The sequence below is a fragment of the Phyllopteryx taeniolatus genome, chromosome 2 (assembly GCF_024500385.1).
Source record: "Phyllopteryx taeniolatus isolate TA_2022b chromosome 2, UOR_Ptae_1.2, whole genome shotgun sequence".
Lineage (NCBI taxonomy): Eukaryota > Metazoa > Chordata > Actinopteri > Syngnathiformes > Syngnathidae > Phyllopteryx > Phyllopteryx taeniolatus.
In genome coordinates this window covers 17,454,744-17,473,791 of record NC_084503.1, presented here as the reverse complement: position 1 = coordinate 17,473,791, position 19,048 = coordinate 17,454,744, and the positions used below count along the sequence as shown (strand labels likewise).

The 19,048-nt window shown below is 43.7% G+C and overlaps 1 protein-coding gene across 1 annotated transcript in view; it reads right to left on the bottom strand.

The window, feature by feature from the left end:
- grk1a (G protein-coupled receptor kinase 1 a) overlaps positions 1 to 18,813 on the bottom strand; it is a 28,098-nt gene extending 9,285 nt beyond the window's left edge. Inside the window, 13 exon segments of the mRNA XM_061766296.1 lie at positions 5,552 to 5,614; positions 5,709 to 5,851; positions 12,968 to 13,207; positions 13,361 to 13,562; positions 13,759 to 13,883; positions 13,948 to 14,031; positions 14,173 to 14,261; positions 14,263 to 14,322; positions 14,574 to 14,700; positions 17,971 to 18,379; positions 18,382 to 18,410; positions 18,413 to 18,449; positions 18,631 to 18,813. Of these exon segments, the coding sequence (XP_061622280.1) occupies positions 5,552 to 5,614; positions 5,709 to 5,851; positions 12,968 to 13,207; positions 13,361 to 13,562; positions 13,759 to 13,883; positions 13,948 to 14,031; positions 14,173 to 14,261; positions 14,263 to 14,322; positions 14,574 to 14,700; positions 17,971 to 18,379; positions 18,382 to 18,410; positions 18,413 to 18,449; positions 18,631 to 18,813 (1,791 nt within the window).
- Positions 18,814 to 19,048: the final 235 nt, after the last annotated feature.

The following is a 19,048-nucleotide window of genomic DNA, read 5'->3' as shown; positions in this document are numbered from 1 at the left end:
GGCTGAGGACAGCATGCAGACGTAAAGGGGACGCTAAAGGCACGCCCCCAGTAGGTATATAGCGCCGGGGTGTGCATTGTGCAAAACAACATCGGTTTGGCTAAGGACCCCCGAAAATGGCACCTATGAAAAGACGCGCTTAAGAAGCACAGTCTAAACTGCAAGCTGTCAGTTACGCGGAGGAACATGGGAATCAAGCAGCTGCGAGAGAATTCAAGATCAACAAATCCATGGTTCGCAAGTGGAGGAAGCAGGAAAACGAGCTCCGCCAAGTCAAGAAGACGAAGCTGAGTTTCCGCGGAAATAAGGCGAGGTGGCCCGAGTTGGAAGACCAACTTGAGCATTGGATTAATCAGCAAAGAACAGCCGGGAGAAGCGTCTCTTCAGTCACCATTCAACTGAGAGCAATAACGCTTGCAGAAGAAATGAAAATCGAACATTTTCAAAGAAGTCCGTCTTGGTGCTTTCGTTTTATGAAACGGCGCCATCTATCCATCCGGGCAAGGACTACCGTGGCGCAGTAACTTCTGGCGGATTACAAGGAAACGCTGGCCATCTTCCGCTCCTACTGCAGTAAAAAGATTGCCGACAAACACATCCAGCCCAACCACATCACCAACATGGACGAGGTGCCGCTCACTTTTGACATCCCGGCTAACCACACTGTAGAGAAGAAGGGGACCACCACGGTAGCGATACGCACAACGGGGCACGAGAAGTCGCCTTTTACTGTTGTGCTTGGTGGCCAGGGTAATGGACAGAAACTGCCACCTATGGTGATTTTTAAGAGGGAGACGCTGCCTAAAGAAAAGTTTCCAGCCGAAGTCATCGTTAAGGCCAATCATAAGGGCTGGATGGACGAGGAGCCGCTGTGAAAAACCAAGCGCAACTAAGACTGGGAGGCAACGCCGGGCGAGTTACACCACAATTTGTGAATGGATTGTGGATGCCTGGACTAAGGTATCTGCTTTGACCGTTGTCCGAGCTTTCGCGAAAGCCGGCATCGTTGCTGAACAGTCCCCTGGCAATGAAACTGACTCTGACAATGACGAGAGGGAACCCGGCATGTTTGATGGAGAACTTGCCCAGCTGTTCATTTCGGATAAAGAGGATGAGGACTTTGATGGATTTGTGGATGAGGATTGATCAAAAAAATAATGTGAGTACATTGTTAAATACTCCCGCTGCCTTTTTAAAAACATTGTTTTAGCGTGCATGCATGCTACCATATGTTTTAAGCTAGCGTATGTTTTACTATGCCTGCGCCCAATAATACGGTGCGCCTTATGTATGTGTTAAATACAGAAATAGACCCCGTAACTGAGGCTGCGCCTTTTAATACGGTGCGCCCTACGGTCGTGAAAATACAGTAATGTACAAATACAGTTTGTCTCCTCTTTGAGATCGCAAATAATTATTCAGTGTCAATTATTGAGCGGAAATGTCACTGGATTGGATCTAAAACAGCCTTTATCGGATTCATTCATTCTCTTCTCCTTACTGCATTGGGCAGCCGTGGCCCAATGTTTAAGATCATCGCCTGCCACCGTGGGGGAGAGGGTCAAACAGGCTGTGTCCAGGATGTATACGGTCAGCCGCGATCCGACCCGCACGTCCTGGAGACGTACTGGTCCTGGATGAATGGGAGCCTACAGTCGATCACCTTCTCTGCGCCACACAGGCAGTGCGCTGCAGTCTGTGGCTGTCCCTGGCAGTGGCACCGGCATAGCGGCTGCATGGCTGTCTATAACTGCACCAGCATCTTGGCTGGCAGCTTAAATTTCCACAGCTGTCGTAGGAAGAGCATCCTCTGCTGGGCTTTTTTGGTGAGGAAGCTGATGGTCGGCTGCGGGTGATGTTGGCGCCCAGGAAGCGGAAGGAGTTCACAATGGAGAGCGAGGAGTCTGTGAGGGAGCACAGTGGGGCTGTGACTTTCCTGAAGTCCACGATCATCTACTTAGTTTGCTGGGTGTTAAGCTCCAGGTTGTTGTGGTTTCACTAGGATGCCAGCCAGTCCAACTCCCACCTGTAGGAAGACTCATCAACGTCCAAGATAAGGACGATGAGGGTGATGGTGTTGTCTGCAAACTTGATCAGTTTTACGGGTTGATGGCTGTAGGTGCAGCACTTGGTGTACAGGGAGAAGAGCCAAGGGGAAAGTACACAGCCCTGAGGGGATTCTGTGCTGATGGTCCATCCGAGTGTCCGAGACAGTCTTCCCCAGCTGCGCATGCTGCTTCTGGTCCCTGCTTCTGTCCACCACCTGCAGAGGGAGTCAGGCACATTGAGCTGGGAGAGGTTGTCACGAAGTAGGGCTGGGAGATAGAGTTGAAGGCAGAGCTGAAATCCAGGTTCCCGGGGAGTTTGGTGGTGGTCGGAGGGGCCGTAGGCACAGAATGGCAGCCATGCTTCCGTCAGACCGCCCAGGGCAGCTGTGACTACACAAGTAGCTTACCACCACTAGGGTGTGACTGTGCAATGAATGACTAACACCGGGAACACAATTTTTGTTGAGTTAGGTCTGACAGCTGTTTTTAACAAATTATTTTGGGTGCGGAATCCAAAACGGATCTCAGTTTTTCTCTTTCACGTCAAGTTTTTGAACTATAGATCTATGAAACATACTGTACTTAACAGCTGGGAAGTGCTTGCTGTATAAAACTTTTCAAATATTGACATACAATGAGATATGAAAGAAGCAGACATGACTGCAATGTTTATTTTACACTATTATGTTTTACAAAGGATATGGCACAAATCCTCTTAATTCCTACTATGCTAGCTTTCTGTTTCCAGATATTGATAGTACTGACCTATTGGGAGCTGCACACACCTCTCACCGCACTGTCTCAATTATGACTGCACCGAAAAGTTGCCACGTAGCTGTAGATGAGTCCAATCGTAATCAGCTGGCAAGTCTTACTACAGCTAATCAGTGGGATTTTGCTTATGTGGAGGGTAAGCTGTGGAGAAAAATACTTACTATATATTGTAAGTCGTGTGCATTATTATACAATGCGCTGCAGTGTTTCCCCTAGGTTGAGAATTTACTTGTGGTGGTGGGCTGGACGGTGCAGGGTGCCGTTGTGGTGTTTGATAAGCACATTCAAAACAATCTAGTCAAAGAAAGATTTATTAACTATGCTTGTTTATTGCACATATGCAACAATATCATTTCCTCTTGGTGTGGCCCGGAATGAGATGGCTCGAATGACTGCCGCCATTGAAAAATCTGAAACATTACATTTTCTACTAATAATACTAACAAGGGCATTTTTCTACAAAAGAGTCAAGGTTTCGGTCACAAATTTCAATTCAATCCAAGCAGGAACTTTTTGTTTGTGTACACGAGCAGTGTTCTGTCGTTCTGACACGCTTTGATCATACCTCGAACATGGCTAGAAACCTAAAAAATGTAGTAAAATGTGTGGATGTTGCATACAAGTTGGTGAATAAGTGTGAAATATCAGGGAGAAAAAGAAGTTTATATTGAAGTGAAACTAGCACTTCAAAACAAAGGCATACATGACAAGTTGATGAACTGAGTCAATTTAGTATGTAATATTTCTAAATACATATTCACATAATCATATTTAATTCATATTGTATATCTCCAGTGGTTTGGTTGATGCAGTAAGAGGATTGCATTACATTTGTGCGTGTTAAAGAGATGTTGAAAGCACTAAAAGATTCTTTTCGAGGCCCAGTAGGCCTACAGTAGTTGAACTCATCACTGCTGTTCACACCTCAAATCATATCTTGACCAAAACAAGTGTATGAAGTCCTAAATGCATGAAGATGCTTCATGCTGCACAGCTCTTGTTACTTGGGTACATGTAGGTGTTCCTTAAAGAGTAACCTGGCAGCTCTCCTCTTACAGCGAAAGCCTCTGCCTCAGGAGGGAAGCGGACACCTGTATGATGCCACATGGGCCACAGCCAGCATCATTAAAGTTTCAAAACACATGCACGGCAAATGACAGCATAAAGGGGTGAATATCCACAGCACATACTGTACTTGCGTTAAAGATACAACTGTGTTTTGCATTTGGGAGATGATTCAGCAGTCTGTCTGTCCAAAATAATTAGAATAAAAGTAGTTTTCAAAACTAGAAGGAGTGCGTTCTGTTAAAAGCTCAGACAGGTGTTAACGCATAAAAACTAATTATAACACTAACTCGAAAACAAACTTGGGGGCAGTGCAAAACTGCTGTGATGTGACAAGACAATTTTGGTTTTGTCCGTCCATTTTCAATACCGTTTCTTCTCATTAGGGTCGAAAACTAAGTTGTGATTTGTCACTTTGTCAACAACAACAAAAAACAACAATAACTGAAAAATGTTTCACAGGAGACCCTATAAACTCGTCAAAGAAGGATTCCTTACCACATTTGTACTGTAAACATGAGGTCTCTGGTAATCTTGTGTTTTGTACTCAACAGCGCCTGGATAGGCAGAAATGTATTTTAAAACGCTTTCAATTCATCTTCCACTTTTGCTCAGCTTTTTAGATCAAATACCCAACACTGACAAGCGGATCCGAGCTGCCACACAACACCCTGAAGTTCACATGAAAAATTCACTACAGACACACTTGGTCGCCTTCGCCAGTCATGAAGACAGCGGATACAATAAATAGCTCCATTTGCTCTGGACAGTCTATTTAAAACTGTTCAAGCATCTCAGTGAAAGTGTTTTTACCTGTCATGGTGTCGAAATAATAGCAGGAACTGAAATAATGTTGAGCTATGATCAACTTGTTTTAGAGAGGGGTCAGGTGAAGACGTACATATTGTTACAGTAAGTACATCTATATAATCAAATGACATCCAATCGGAGAACAGTATCAGAAACTTAACCTTTAGAATGACTATTATTCTGTAAGGATAGTTGTGTTAGTTACTTCAATGACACAACCAAACCCTCATGTTTGTCTGACTGTCACTTTATAGAGATTATTGCAGAAAAATTAAATCATCAAACCTATGAGACCACAATCTAAAAAAGTCAACATTTCAGGTCTGAAATGGGCAACACAATCACATTTGTGTGCCTCCTATTACACAACCAGGCACTTCAGCTGTGTGGCTGTCTGAAATAATCGAGCCGCCCCCCCAGCAAACAACCAATGCTAATTCAATTTCTGTTCTTGCCAACGAAATACACAGCCAATCAGAATCCCTTTGACTGACCACAAATGCAGTCACGACCAGTGACTAGGGCCCAAACAGCAAGAACACGTTACTTAGGAACAGAGTAATCACATTTTTCCTCATAGCGGAACAATTTCCTGCAAAACACAGAGGTAATGACAGTAACAGAATCATTTATATATGTCACATGTATCTTTTTACTTCTGATCTATCTATCTATCTATCTATCCATCCATCCATCCATCCATCCATCCATCCATCCATCACATTTTGTCATTTTCTGCTTACTGTTTGGGTTACAAACATCAGTGCTTAATGAAGACCAACATTGTGTCATGCGACTGTCTGTCCCAACTGGGTTTATGTAACTATTAAATGTGTAACAGGGATGACACTTACCATAGGCCTGCGGTTTTCGATCAGGTGGATACCAACGATGCCCAGAAATGCCCCAAAACTCAACTGGATGAGGACAAAAACAAAGTTGGGATGAATCTACAAAGTCAGGCAGGACTGTAGAAGTGAAGGTATGAGCAGGAAGGTGCTTGCCACTCACAGTGATTCCTGGGTAATATCCAGCCACGGGAACGTTGTCAGTGCGAGTGGCAGAGATCAAACCCACAGCCAACACCACCAGAGATAGAGTCAGTAGAGCCACAGTCACCCACAGAGCTGTTTTCCTCCTCCGCACATAGGCAACTGTGGATGGGAATTACTCTCAAACAGGGAAAACGCAACTGGGAGAAAAGCAGAGGTGGACTTGAATCGAGTCAGACTCGAGTTGCCAATTGCAGGACTTGCGAATTGCTTGGCTAAGACTAATGAAACACTCAACTTGACTGCAACTTGGCATTCATGAGACTCAACTTGACTTTGACTTGAACTACATGACTTGACAAGTCATACTATTTACTTTGAACTTTACTTTTAATCTGAATTTTCCATAAAGTGTGCCTTTTGTTTTTGAAAGAATGTTTTTTTTGTTGTTTTTTTTTGTTTTTTTGGGGGGGAGAGGGGGTATGCCACCAAACTGGAAACCCGGATACCAGTTTGCTATGAAATGAGTGCAGAGGCCACCTCACTGAGCAAGTATCACAGGAAGAGCGCAAAAGATGATTGCAATTGGATTCAAGGATTATCTTTTTTTTTTTTTTCTCCAAAGTTCATGGCCCTGTGTAAAGAAGTAATTACCCATTCATCCAGCCATCCATTTTCCATACTGCTTATCCTCACTAGGGTTGTGGGGGTGCTGGAGCCTATCCCAGCTAACTTTGGGGGAGAGGCGGGGTACACCCTGAACTGGTCGCCAGCCGATCACAGGGCACACATAGACAAACAACCTTTCGCACTCACATTCACACCTACGGGCAATTTAGAGTTGTCAATTAACCTACCATGGATGTTCTTGGGATGTGGGAGGAAACCAGAGTACCCGGAGAAACCCCACGCAGGCACGGGGAGAACATGCAAACTCCACACAGGCAGGGCCGGTTATTGAACCCAGGTCCTCAGAACTGTGAGGCAGACGCTCTAACCAGTCGCCCAACGTGCCGACATTTATAAAATGTGAAAGTTTTTTCCATTTTCCCTTATACATATGTGCACTATTGACTTGACAATTTTTTGGGGGGGAAAAATGCGCATTATACACGAGAAATTACGCTAACCTACCATGCATGTTTTTGGGATGTGGGAAGAAACCGGAGTACCCGGAAAAAAAACACGCAGGCACGGGGAGAACATGCAAACTCCACACAGGCGGGGCCGGATTTGAACCCAGGTCCTCAGAACTGTGAAGCAGCTGCTGATGTTAAATCATGAATTAATTGTAGATAAACACAATTTTTGGTTCATTTCACTGATCACATCCAAGCCTGATTACCTCCAGACCTGTTCAATCAAGATGATCTTAAATGTTAAAGTGGGGAACTATGCAAAAATATCAGAATTTGAGAAGGGGCCCGATCCTTTTTCACGGCACTGTATTTGTCATCACAGGAACAGTGTTAGATACACTGGTAGCTGTAAACACTTCTGCAAACATTAGAAAGCAAAACAAAGCAAATACACAAGGTAACTCAATGTGCTTTACATGATTAAAAGCATTTAAAAACAGCTTATAAACATTTAAAAGAAAGAGAAAAATACAACTAAAACAGTTTAACAAATTGTTTTCACTAAAATAATAAGCAAATTCATTGCATTTATCTGCTATTAGGAGTTCTGATTCGAGGGGGTTGTGAGATTGTCAACCATAGCAAACAGACTGCGAGTATTGTTGCAGTTCTTACTGATGATTTCAGAGTAGTGTTGCTGTCTAGCCCTGACTAACTCTCGGTTAAAAAATACAAATACTTTGTCAGTAGAGGTCATAGTCTATTTGAAGTTGAGTTTTTCTCCACGTATGTTCCGCTTTCCTACACTTTGATTTAGAGGTCTTCACCATCATGGTGCTCCTCCACAGTGTTCTAGATTCTTAGTTTTAATAGGTGCGAGACCATTCATGATATTTGAGATTTTCCAAGTGAATTTATCCAAAGTTGATTAACTGTCTCAGCATTCACAGTTTGTGACACAGCTATGGTCTTCATAAACTTAGTGGCGGTACTTTCATTTATGTATCTTTTCTTAATAGACATAGAGGTTGTCTGAACTTTGGGGATAATCTGTAATTTAAAGAGGTGGCACGGTGGGTTCAATCCCCGGCCCTGCTTGTGCGGAGTTTGCATGTTCTCTTGAGTGTGGGTTGGACTCTTAATATGGTGAGAGAGGTCAAATGTCTCTAGTATAGCAGAGAGTTCTTTAGATTTTTTTCCCATGTTATTGTCAACATGAATGTTAAAGTCTCCTGTTATGACAAAATAGTTGTAGTCAGAGCAAATAACTGACAGCATTTATGAAAAATCCTCCATACATTTTCTATTGTATCTTGGAGGTCTATAAATTATTAAAACAATAACCTTTGGATCACCTTTTACTAAAGGTGCCTCTCGCCCAAAGATAGCTGGGATAGGCTCCAGCGCGCCGCGACCCTAGTGAGGATAAGCGGTACGGAAGACGAATGAATGAATGAATGAAATAATGACATAAAAATAGCAGCAATACCACTGCCGTTTTTCCTATTCGACACTTGTTCATAAAATTAAAATTTGCTGGTGTTGCCTCATTTAAAATGGTATTCCAGCTACTTTCTATTAACCACATTTCATTTAATAGCAAAATGTCTAGATCGTAGGTTGTAATGATGTTCATAATCAACACTGATTTATTACCCAGTGACCTGATATTGAATAGAGCAAGTCTCGCAGCGATAACTGGAGACAATGGTTTGATAGGTTCAGATTTTATTCTCACTAAGTTTGTAGTTCTACTTTTTTATGCCATATTTGTTTGACCAACTTTCCGTCCCTTGTAATTACAGGGATGAAATGCTTGATTTCCATAGGGGTCTGACTTATTCTGGACAAGAATGGTGTTTGTATCTTTTTGCAGCCACGACCCCTCACATACTGTATCAGTCAGATTTGGAGATAAGATTCTTCATGGGTGGAGGAGGGGCCCTTCGCATCTTAGTGGACATTGGTTTCAGATGTGGGGGGATGGGAGTGAGATCTTGGCGTGGTGTGCGTTGGATTCCAACATTGACAATAGTCGTCATCATGTCCGTCACATCGAATAGAGTAGACACCTTGGACATATCGCTAAATGCTCTGAAAACCCTCAGAACTTTCAGCTGTCAATCAAATACTGTAAGTGCCTCCTCTCACGGCTCCTAAGTGGGGAGAGGAGAATTCCAAGTGACCCACATTGTAGTGGCTCTCACGGACTGAAGACTGGCAGCCTCTGATAAATAATGACCATAAGCCGCGCCGCCAGGACAATTTTCCCCACTTTCAAATTCAGCGGGACAACGCGCTTCTGTGGCCGCCAAAATGTGCGCCATAAGCGGCCACAGCCGCGCGAAATGCACCGGTACCCTTGGATGAATTTTTTTCCCTCCTCCTCCTCGCCCCTGTGAGATGCGACAGAAAACTGTGAGGCTGACGGCTGTAGTGCTGTTGTGCCGGACCTCTTTCAGCCTCTCTAACGGCGGTCAAGCTGGCAATGGGTCGCAGAGCGACAAATCCTGGCTGTTTCGCCGCTGCCTTGCAATCCAACACATGTGCAGCCAGTCGGCAAGACACTTTCACTTAAGTGACAATGTATTTAGTGATGGGCATAGTTTGATGGCCAACTGCATGCTATACTGGTCGTAATGGGTTCAGGTTAAAAGGAAAGAGGAAGTGGCAATTCCTTTGAATGGCCACTGCATGGAATAAGGCGCTTGATGTTTACATAGTGGGGAAGGGGACTTGTGCAAGAAAGGGTACGCCCCTGTCTGTTGTCGTCAAGTTTTTAGCCAGCCAAACAAGATGACGAAAAAGCCCTAAGCTATATCTCAACAATTCAGTACTAAATTGTTCTCACTCTTTGCACGCTTTCAGCACTTACTTTCAAACACATTTAATGTATGAAAAACAAAACACGACAATGACTGTCAAACTTCAAGGACAGTATAGATACACTTTGGACTGGTCGCCAGCCGATTCCGGGGCACAATTAACAAAAACTAAATATTTATTCACACCTAAAGGGACAATTTAGAGTCCTCAATGAACCTAACATGCATATTTTTGGAATGTGGCAGGAAGCCAGAGTATCTGGAGAAAACCCTCACAAACTCCACACATGAAGGTCAGAATCCAGAATTGAACCTCATGCTCAGAACTGTAAGGCGGATGTACTTACCTCTACTATACTTAACTATTATTTGATTTTTGTGAGAAACAGCAACAAAGCAATATAAACCCATATAAAGTACTGCTACAAACTGAAATAATGGACGCAATATTTGCAGTGTAATAAATCTGCATGTGTTTTTCCAAGGTTTACCCTCCTTGCTTGCTTCTTAAATTATTATTTCACTGCATTGCCCTTCTATTTTGGTGACAAATTCCATTCAGCAACACCATCCATCCATCCATCCATTTTCTGAGCCGCTTCTCCTCACTAGGGTCGCGGGCGTGCTGGAGCCTATCCCAGCTGTCATCGGGCAGGAGGCGGGGTACACCCTGAACCGGTTGCCTGCCAATCGGAGGGCACATAGAAACAAACAACCATTCGCACTCACAGTCACACCTACGGGCAATGTAGAGTCTCCAATTAATGCATGTTTTTGGGATGTGGGAGGAAACCGGAGTGCCCGGAGAAAACCCACGCAGGCACGGGGAGAACATGCAAACTCCACACAGGCGGGGCCGGGGATTGAACCAGGGTCCTCAGAACTGTGGGGCTGACGCTCTAACCAGTCGTCCACCGTGCCGCCTGCATTCAGCAACACTCTAAATATAATTTAAGTCATCACAGTCACTCAGATGTTGAACTGAAATTGCATGTGTGCGCAATGAAAACACATTTCCATTCAAGTAATATTGAGTAATACATTAGCTCAACCTTTTTTTTCTGTGCGCTTATAAATGCACAGTACATTTTGAGAAGAGAGTGCTTGCGATGTTGAGAATCAATTAACGTAATAAATATCACACAGTACCTTCTGGGTCCAGGATCTCTGTGTCTGGTGACTGAGTCGTCTGGTGAGCTTCTGGCGGTTGCATTTTCGCTCAGACAAGATGAATGAATAAAGGGGGTAAAAATATGATCTCAACAAGCTCGATAGTAGTTTTTAGGCAGTTTTTGTCCCTGTTGATTCACTGCAGCTACTGCGTCCTCCAAGGTGTCTGCTCACAAACAACATGATACACAGTCAAACATGTTTGCCCTAAAAAAAAAATTTCACCGCCACTGAACCTGAGCTCAGACGTCTCAACTTTTCCTCAGAGAGAGAGAGAGAGAGAGAGAGAGAGAGAGAGAGAGAGAGAGAGAGAGAGAGAGAGAGAGAGAGAGAGAGAGAGAGAGAGAGAGAGAGAGAGAGAGAGAGAGAGAGAGAGAGAGAGAGAGACACGAGAAGTGTTCACTTGTTTCTGCATGCATCTTGCATGAGCTTGACTCAGCAGAGTAGTTTTATATGACTGGTCATGATGCTGTTGGGCTGAATAGGACCTTTGCTGCACAGCGCCCTCCAATGGTCAATCCATCCAAAATACAAACATTATGATCTAGACTAGAGATAGACGACTTGTATTTGAAATCAGCATTTATACCATTTTCTTCTCAAACCGGCACCATGAAAATAACACACTCTAGTCTAGAAGCAAGAGCATGAAAACAAAGGCAAATAAATAGAAAAATAATCGGTGTTGCACATCTGCCTCACAGTTTTGAGGACCGGGGTTAAAATCCCGGCCCCGCTTGTGTGGAGTTTGCATGTTCTCCCCGTGCCTGCGTGGGTTTTCTCCGGGTACTCCGGTTTCCGTCCACATCCCAAAAACATGCATGTTAGGTTAATTGAATACTCTAAATTGCCCGTAGGTGTGAATGTGAGTGCAAATGGTTGTTTGTTTCTATGTCCCCTGCGGTTGGCTGGTGGCCAGTTCAGGGTGTACCCTGCCTCTCGCCTGAAGATTGCTGGGATAGGCTCCATCACGCCTGGGATTGTCGTGAGGATGAGCGGTAAGGAAAATGGATGGATGGATAGGTGTTTGGATTTACATAACGCCTTTCAATGGACGCAAGGACGCTTAAATGTATTTTTAGATGATTGTTCTATTATTTTAGAAAGTATTGTACAATGTTTCCTGCATACTCACGGGTTAACCTATTTTCAGATTTGGGGGGGGGAACGTCTGTTATACACTGAAAAACAAAGTCATTTGCCGTTTTGTGCGCAGAGCAAAGCTTTGTCTCATATAATTATTACTTTGGTGCCAAGTTGAGGAGCTTAATGTTGTGCACAGGTGTCAAACTCAAGGCCTGGGGGCTAGATCAGTTCAGCCACATCATTGTGGCCCATTAAAACAAATCACCTGTATTTACGTCGTTTCTTGCTAAATTGATGTTTTAATTTTGGCAGAAAATCTGCACCAAAATGTGCAGAACAACTTGTAACAATTATTACAAGTATGTTTTTTTCACCAAATCCCTGAACTTAAAATTGAATAGTTGAATTCTTGAATATTGTGTTATTTTCCTTGACTTCTGATTTATTATATCCATCCATTCTCAACACCGCTTGTCCTGTTTAGGGACGCTGGAGCCTATCCCAGTCAACTTTGGGCAAAAGGCGGACTACACCCTGAACTGGTCACCAGTCAGTCACAGAGCACATATAGACACAGACAACCATTTGCACTCACATTCACACTGTCACTTAGTGGGAACTGAACCCACGCTGCCCGCACCCAAGTCAGGCGAGTGTACCACTACACCATTATATTAAATTATATCCATCTATAATTCATTCGGCTCTCATTATGATGCAGTACAGCTCGACACCAATGCACACTACAACAAAATCAAAATATTGTTAAATGAATTCATCTCTGTCAGTGTCAATCAAAATTGTGCAATATTACCTTTGCCCATGGTACATTTTAGAAGAACAGCAATATATTAGTGGGAAAATGAAGGAACATAACAAAAAAGTCTTACTGTTGAAAACAAAAAAATCTAACTTGCTCATTTCATCTAATTCATTTTGTAAAATGTACAAAGGAACTGGAAAACAAAGAGATCCTTAGTTTTGCATGTTGAAGAACATACATCTGTCCACAAGTTTAGCATGGAAAGTACGAGGTAAACACACAGTTCAATTGAGAGCATTCCCTCATGACACCGAGCAGGTGGAGAAGCGGACCGGTTGTTCCAGGATAGACTCACGTCGCAAGTCATTAGGTAAGGTACCAGCGGGGCCCCACACAGTCAGCTCCCTATAAATTCCCGTCATGATCATCTCCTCTTGCCACGGGATGGACATGTTCCCAGACGCAAACTCGTCAAAAAAATCTGTGTCTTTGTCTTCCAGGTCGACGCCTTTAACTGTAGAAAAGGCCCCAATGTCATCAATGTTCTTGGCGTAAACCGTCTTGGAGTCTGGCACAAAAGGCGGCAGAAGAATTCCTGACGAGAATATAAGAGCAAGTTTAGCAGGTTAAAGGTTAGCTGAAAGTTCAACATAGCAGAAGTCTGAAATGACAACAACATGTATGACCTCTCCAAGCAACATGGGGAACATGTTGGGTTCCACATGGTTTGAAATTGTGTCTTACACACCTGCATTGAGTTTTCTCCAGTTAATGTCACCAAAGAAAGGGTGCGTCCTGATCTCATCACATGACCTGTTCTTGAAGCCGAGCCTCTTGTCCACCTCTTTGAAGAGCAGACCCTCGCAGATGGACCTGGCCTTCTCACTGAAGCTCTCCGGGTAGACGACGGGATCAGTCAAAATACGCATCTTCACCACCTTGTTTTCCACCTGGGAAGAGCACAGGTCTCACAGGTTTACCTTTAAACACATTTGGTAAGACGTCAGCATTCCAACCCTTTCTTCTCAATATTTAAAAAACAAGAAACATTCATTATAGAAATAATCACTAACATATATCCATAGACTCTGACAGTATTTCTACAAATCTATGCAAGGGTCAATGTGCTTTTATAAATGCATTCACCTTCTCTCCTCTGCTCCTAAAAGGCCCTTTAGCAGCCAAAAATTCAAATAGAGTAACGCCCAGAGCAAAGTAATCCACCGTTTAGTCATATTCTTCTCCTTTGAGCAGCTCTGGTGCCATGAAACCTGCAGGTGGAGAAACATACAAACAAACAGATAGATACAGTAAAGTGGATTTGCTCAACCATACTTGGAATGCCAGCATAACCTTTTATCTTGAACTGCTCGTCAGCCAGCTCCACAGCCAGACCGAGGTCCGAGATACGGACATTACCTACAAGAACAAATACTGTATGTGTTTAGACGCTCTGTACATCATAGACATCAATATTGACCTGATAAATTCCATCGACTATTGTATGCAGTCCAAGTCCAGTTTTTATATACGGTACAGTCTGTGAAAGCTGCATCTGACCTTGATTGTCCAGGAGCACATTCTCTGGTTTGAGGTCTCTGTCGATGATCCTCTTCTGGTGGAGATGCTCGATGCCCTGGATGATCTGCGTAGCAGGCCCGTGGCTCATTAAACCCTGGATTGTTCTCGTCCACATTATATATGTGATACCTAGAGAAACATAGGAAACATTGGAGTCACCTTGGGGAGTGTCTAATTATTTCATTTACTTTCCAAACAAGCCGCTGTAAGAAAACCTGAACCCAAAACTTACTTCAAGCAGATACTCAAGCTAGCACAACATTTTAAACTGTGCTAAATATAGAAGCTGACTCTGATGAACATTTAAAGTCAGCTTCTGGGCACTCTCTGAACTTCTCTATTTTATTAGAAGTGTGCAAAAGTGGCGACAGGCATCTGACCTCAAGTCTCCTCCATTCATGATGGTCATAACCAGACACAGCTCTGTTTTGGACTGGAAGGCATAGGCCAAGGAGACAATGAACCTGCTGTGAACTCGTGCCAGGATCCTCTTCTCCACCATCGCCAACATTCAACAATCAAGAGTCAAGATCCAGCTGGTACTGTTTCACCTCCATTTCCTGTTCAGGGTTCGGTGCTGACAAAACTAATCTAGGGTTTAGTGATAAACCCTGGATTGGTCACCAGTCACTAGGCACACAGACAGACAACCATCCACACATAGTCACTGAGCAGGAAATGATCCCACGCAGCCTACATGAAAACCAGCCGTGTACCACTACTGTAATAGTGACTACATATCACGCAAATAAATGTTTTTTTCTTTTTTAAAGCAAAAAAATCATGACCAGGGCAGGTTTGGCAAGAAGGTAATTTTAAGGGCGTTCCTTGTGACAGGCCTCCTATTGTTTTGGAGTTTCCATAGTTTTAGAAATATTTGAAATAATCAGATTAAGAAAATCTTATTCTGACAACAAAATTTATCTTGAAGACAAAGTGTACAGTTGGAGAAATGTTTACCTCCTTGCTTATATTTCATCCATTCATCCATCCATTTTCTTCCGCTTATCTGTGGTCGAGTGGCGGGGGCAGCAGCTTAAGCAGGAAAGCCCAGAATTTCCTCTCTCAGCCACTTCGTCCAGCTCTTCTGGCGGGATCCCGAGGCGTCCCCAGGCCAGCCAAGTAGTCTCTCCAGCTTGTCCTGAGTCATCCCCTGGGCCTCCTCCCGATGGGACGTGTCCAGAACACCTCACGAGGGAGGCGTCCAGGAGGCATCTTAACCAGATGCCCAAGCCACCACATTTGCCCCCTCTCGATGCAGGGTAGCAGCTGCTCGACTCTGAGCTCCTCCCGGATGACTGAGCTTCTCACCCTACGTCTGAGAGACTGCATACCCTGCAGAGGAAACTCAATTCGGCCGCTTGTATCCGCAGTCTTGTTATTTAAGCCACGACCCACAGCTCGTGACCATAGGTGAGGGTAGGAATGTAGATGGACTCGTAAATTGAAAGCTTTGCCTTTTGGCTCAGCTCCTTCACCATGACATACCGGTACAGAGTCTGCATTACTGCTGACGGTGCACCACTCTGCCTGTCGATCTCCCCCGCCATTCTTCCCACGGCCCTGAACAAAACCCCAAGAACTCCTCCACTTGGGGCAGAATCTCATCCCTAACCTGGAGAGGGCACGCCACACTTTTTCGACTGAGGATCATGGTCTCAGATTTGGAGGTGCTGATTTTCATCGCAGCCGCTTCACACTCAGCTGCGAACTGCTCCAGCGAGAGTTGAAGATCACGGCTTGAAGGAGCCATCAGAACCACATTACCTGCAAAAAGCAGAGACGTAATACTGACGTCGCCAAACCGGACCCCTTCAACTCTTCTGTCCGTGAAAGTAATGGAACATAATCAGTGACAAAGGGCAGCTTTGGCGGAGTCCAACTCTCACTGAAAACGGATTCAACTTACTAACAACAATGCGGACCAAACTCTGACACTGATCATACAGGGACTGAACAGCCCTTATCAAGGGATCCGGTACCCCATACTCCCGGAGTACCCTCCACAGAACTCCCTGAGGTACACAGTCGAGCGCCTTCTCAAAGTCCACAAAACGCATGTAGACTGGTTGTGCGAACTCCCATGCACCCTCGAGGACCTTGCTTAGGGTGTAGAGCTGCTCCACTGTTCCACGGCCAGGACGAAAACCACCTTATTTTCCAACAACCATAAAGCATTAAAACCACAGCAAAGCTCTCTCTCACAAATACAGAAACACACACAACACACAGTATACAGTATATACAATGTTAATCATGTGACTTCATTTTAATATAGTAGTTAAACAGTCATTTTTTTGTTTCTTCCCAACTTAGAAAAATAAATGTAGCATTGCCATATCTTCAGCATATACTGTGCATTTTTGGAATTCATTATAATATACACAAATAAAAAAGCCCTTTCCAGAAAACATGTACCGAAATTTCTCGTATATAATGCGCACCCCCAAAGTTGACCTAAAAATTCTGGAAAACCCTTCTACCTCTGTGTACTGCATTTTTACAATGCATGCTTCCACCCATATGATCAAAACATGAAGTATTATCTGTATTGATACTTTTTTTTTTTTTTTTACAAAGAATTGTTCTGAAGTTAAGCACTTTATTGAACACGTAATACTTTAATTTACTTGCTCTTATTTTAAAATTTACAGCCCTACTTTTATTTAGTAAATTAGAAAACACACAGTTGTGTTCATATGTTTAATTAACCCAATTTTATTTTAATGGGGTTCAAATTAAACGGTCAAGAATTTCAGAAAAGCATTATCATTAAACAAAACATAACCATAAAGAAATTAATGATAGTTGTTGTTCAGTCATCAGTTATATCTATCCATCCATCCATCCATTTTCTGAGCCGCTTCTCCTCACTCGGGTCGCGGGCGTGCTGGAGCCTATCCCAGCTGTCATCGGGCAGGAGGCGGGGTACACCCTGAACTGATTGCCAGCCAATCGCAGGGCACATAGAAACTAACAACCATTCGCACTCACAGTCATGCCTACGGGCAATTTAGAGTCTCCAATTAATGCATGTTTTTGGGATGTGGGAGGAAACCGAAGTGCCCGGAGAAAACCCACGCAGGCACGGGGAGAACACGCAAACTCCACACAGGCGGGGACGGGGATTGAACGCCGCACCTCAGAACTGTGAGGCTGACGCTCTAACCAGTCGGCCACCGTGCCGCCCCCAGTTATATTTAAAAAAATTAATACAAATTTACAAATTCTGCCAGCGTATGTAAACTTAATGAGCACAACTGTAAAGATATGCAGTCATACGTACCCCTGTCATATTGGAATGAAAGTATAGGCTACACCTTTTTAAAACCACTAGATTGCGGCATACATTTATAAAATGTGAGTTTTCCCCCCCCCAATTGCTCCTATACCTATGTATAATGCGCACTTGATTTTGACAATTTTTGGGGGGAAAAATGGGCATTATACACGAGAAAATAAGGTACATGCTTGACAGTACAATTTATTATTATATGATGTAGTCATTCTGACAACCATGACAGTACAATTTATTATTATACATGATATAGTCATTTTGACAATCATGACAGTACAATTTATTATTACATAATGTAGTCATTCTGACAACCAGCGACCCAATAAAAACTGACCTGGGAAAAAATTTGGGTGTGATAAGTGTGATACTGTTAATGCTGGTTTAGAGTATCACACAAACACAACTAGACCAGAGGATTAGGAATGATTACATTACATGGGATTTTTCAATGGAATGTTGTTTACGTAAGTGTAAGTGTACCTCATAGCCTTTTCTCTTCCTCAGCCTCTTCTTGTTGAGCTTTTTACAGGCGTACAATTTTCCTGTGCCCTTCATCTGACAGGCAGACACCTCCCCGAAACCCCCTTTACCCAGCACACGGAAATGTAAAAACCAGTCTTCTCCTATTGGCTGCACCGCCAGCCACTTCCATTGAAGAAACCTCTTCAGATACATGCTCTCCAGGAAGAAAGTGTATGGTACCTCCTTGAGAAAGTCCATAACACTATCAAAAGTCTCACTGAAGAGGTCATCCCCAGCTTCCTGGTGTTTGTCTTTGACCTTTGTGATGCCATTTTCTGGCAGGAAGGCACAGAAATACTTGACACCAGGCTCCATGTACCGCAACAAAATCTTGTTTGCTTTCTTCACTCTGTCCTCATCCTCTGCCTCATGTTGTACTCCTCAATATACTTCAGCAGCAAGGACCCTTGTACTCATTATGGGAGTGTAGGAACTCCTGAAAAATTAGAATTAGAATCATCTTTTATTGTCATGAACATGCATGCATGTACATGAAAGTTGTTCTCTGCATTTAACCCATCACAGTGAACATATACACGTTAGTGGAACACACTGGAGCAGGGGGCAGCTGAAGCGGCCGCGGAAAGAAATTTTCTGATGGGCTGCTCTACACAGACCCTCTGGAAGCCTAAATCTAAAGTCTCCTTGAGGCCTTCACACACTGTGATGTGGGGCAACTTGAGGCGGGAATGGCATTTCTTGTCTCGGTTGGCTGTGGGGTCAGCGGTGCTGTCAAAACTCCCGCGGGCGGAAATGTAGGCCGAGTTGGCCACCACAGTTGTCAGGCCACCAATATCCATGTTGATGACAGTAGAGTAGACAAAAGGTTGTTTCAGCAGAAGCTACAAAAAAAAGTTAAAAATCTGTCGTAGATGTGAGAAAATGATGAAAGATTGGGGGGGCGGGGGGGGACAATGATGGTGTTTACAACAGGTTGCGGTTCCTACAGTGAATCTGGCTAAACATAAGAGTCCTTCCTCTCACACATTCATGTTTGACTGACTTATCATTTCCCCGAAGGGGTTTAGCCACTCT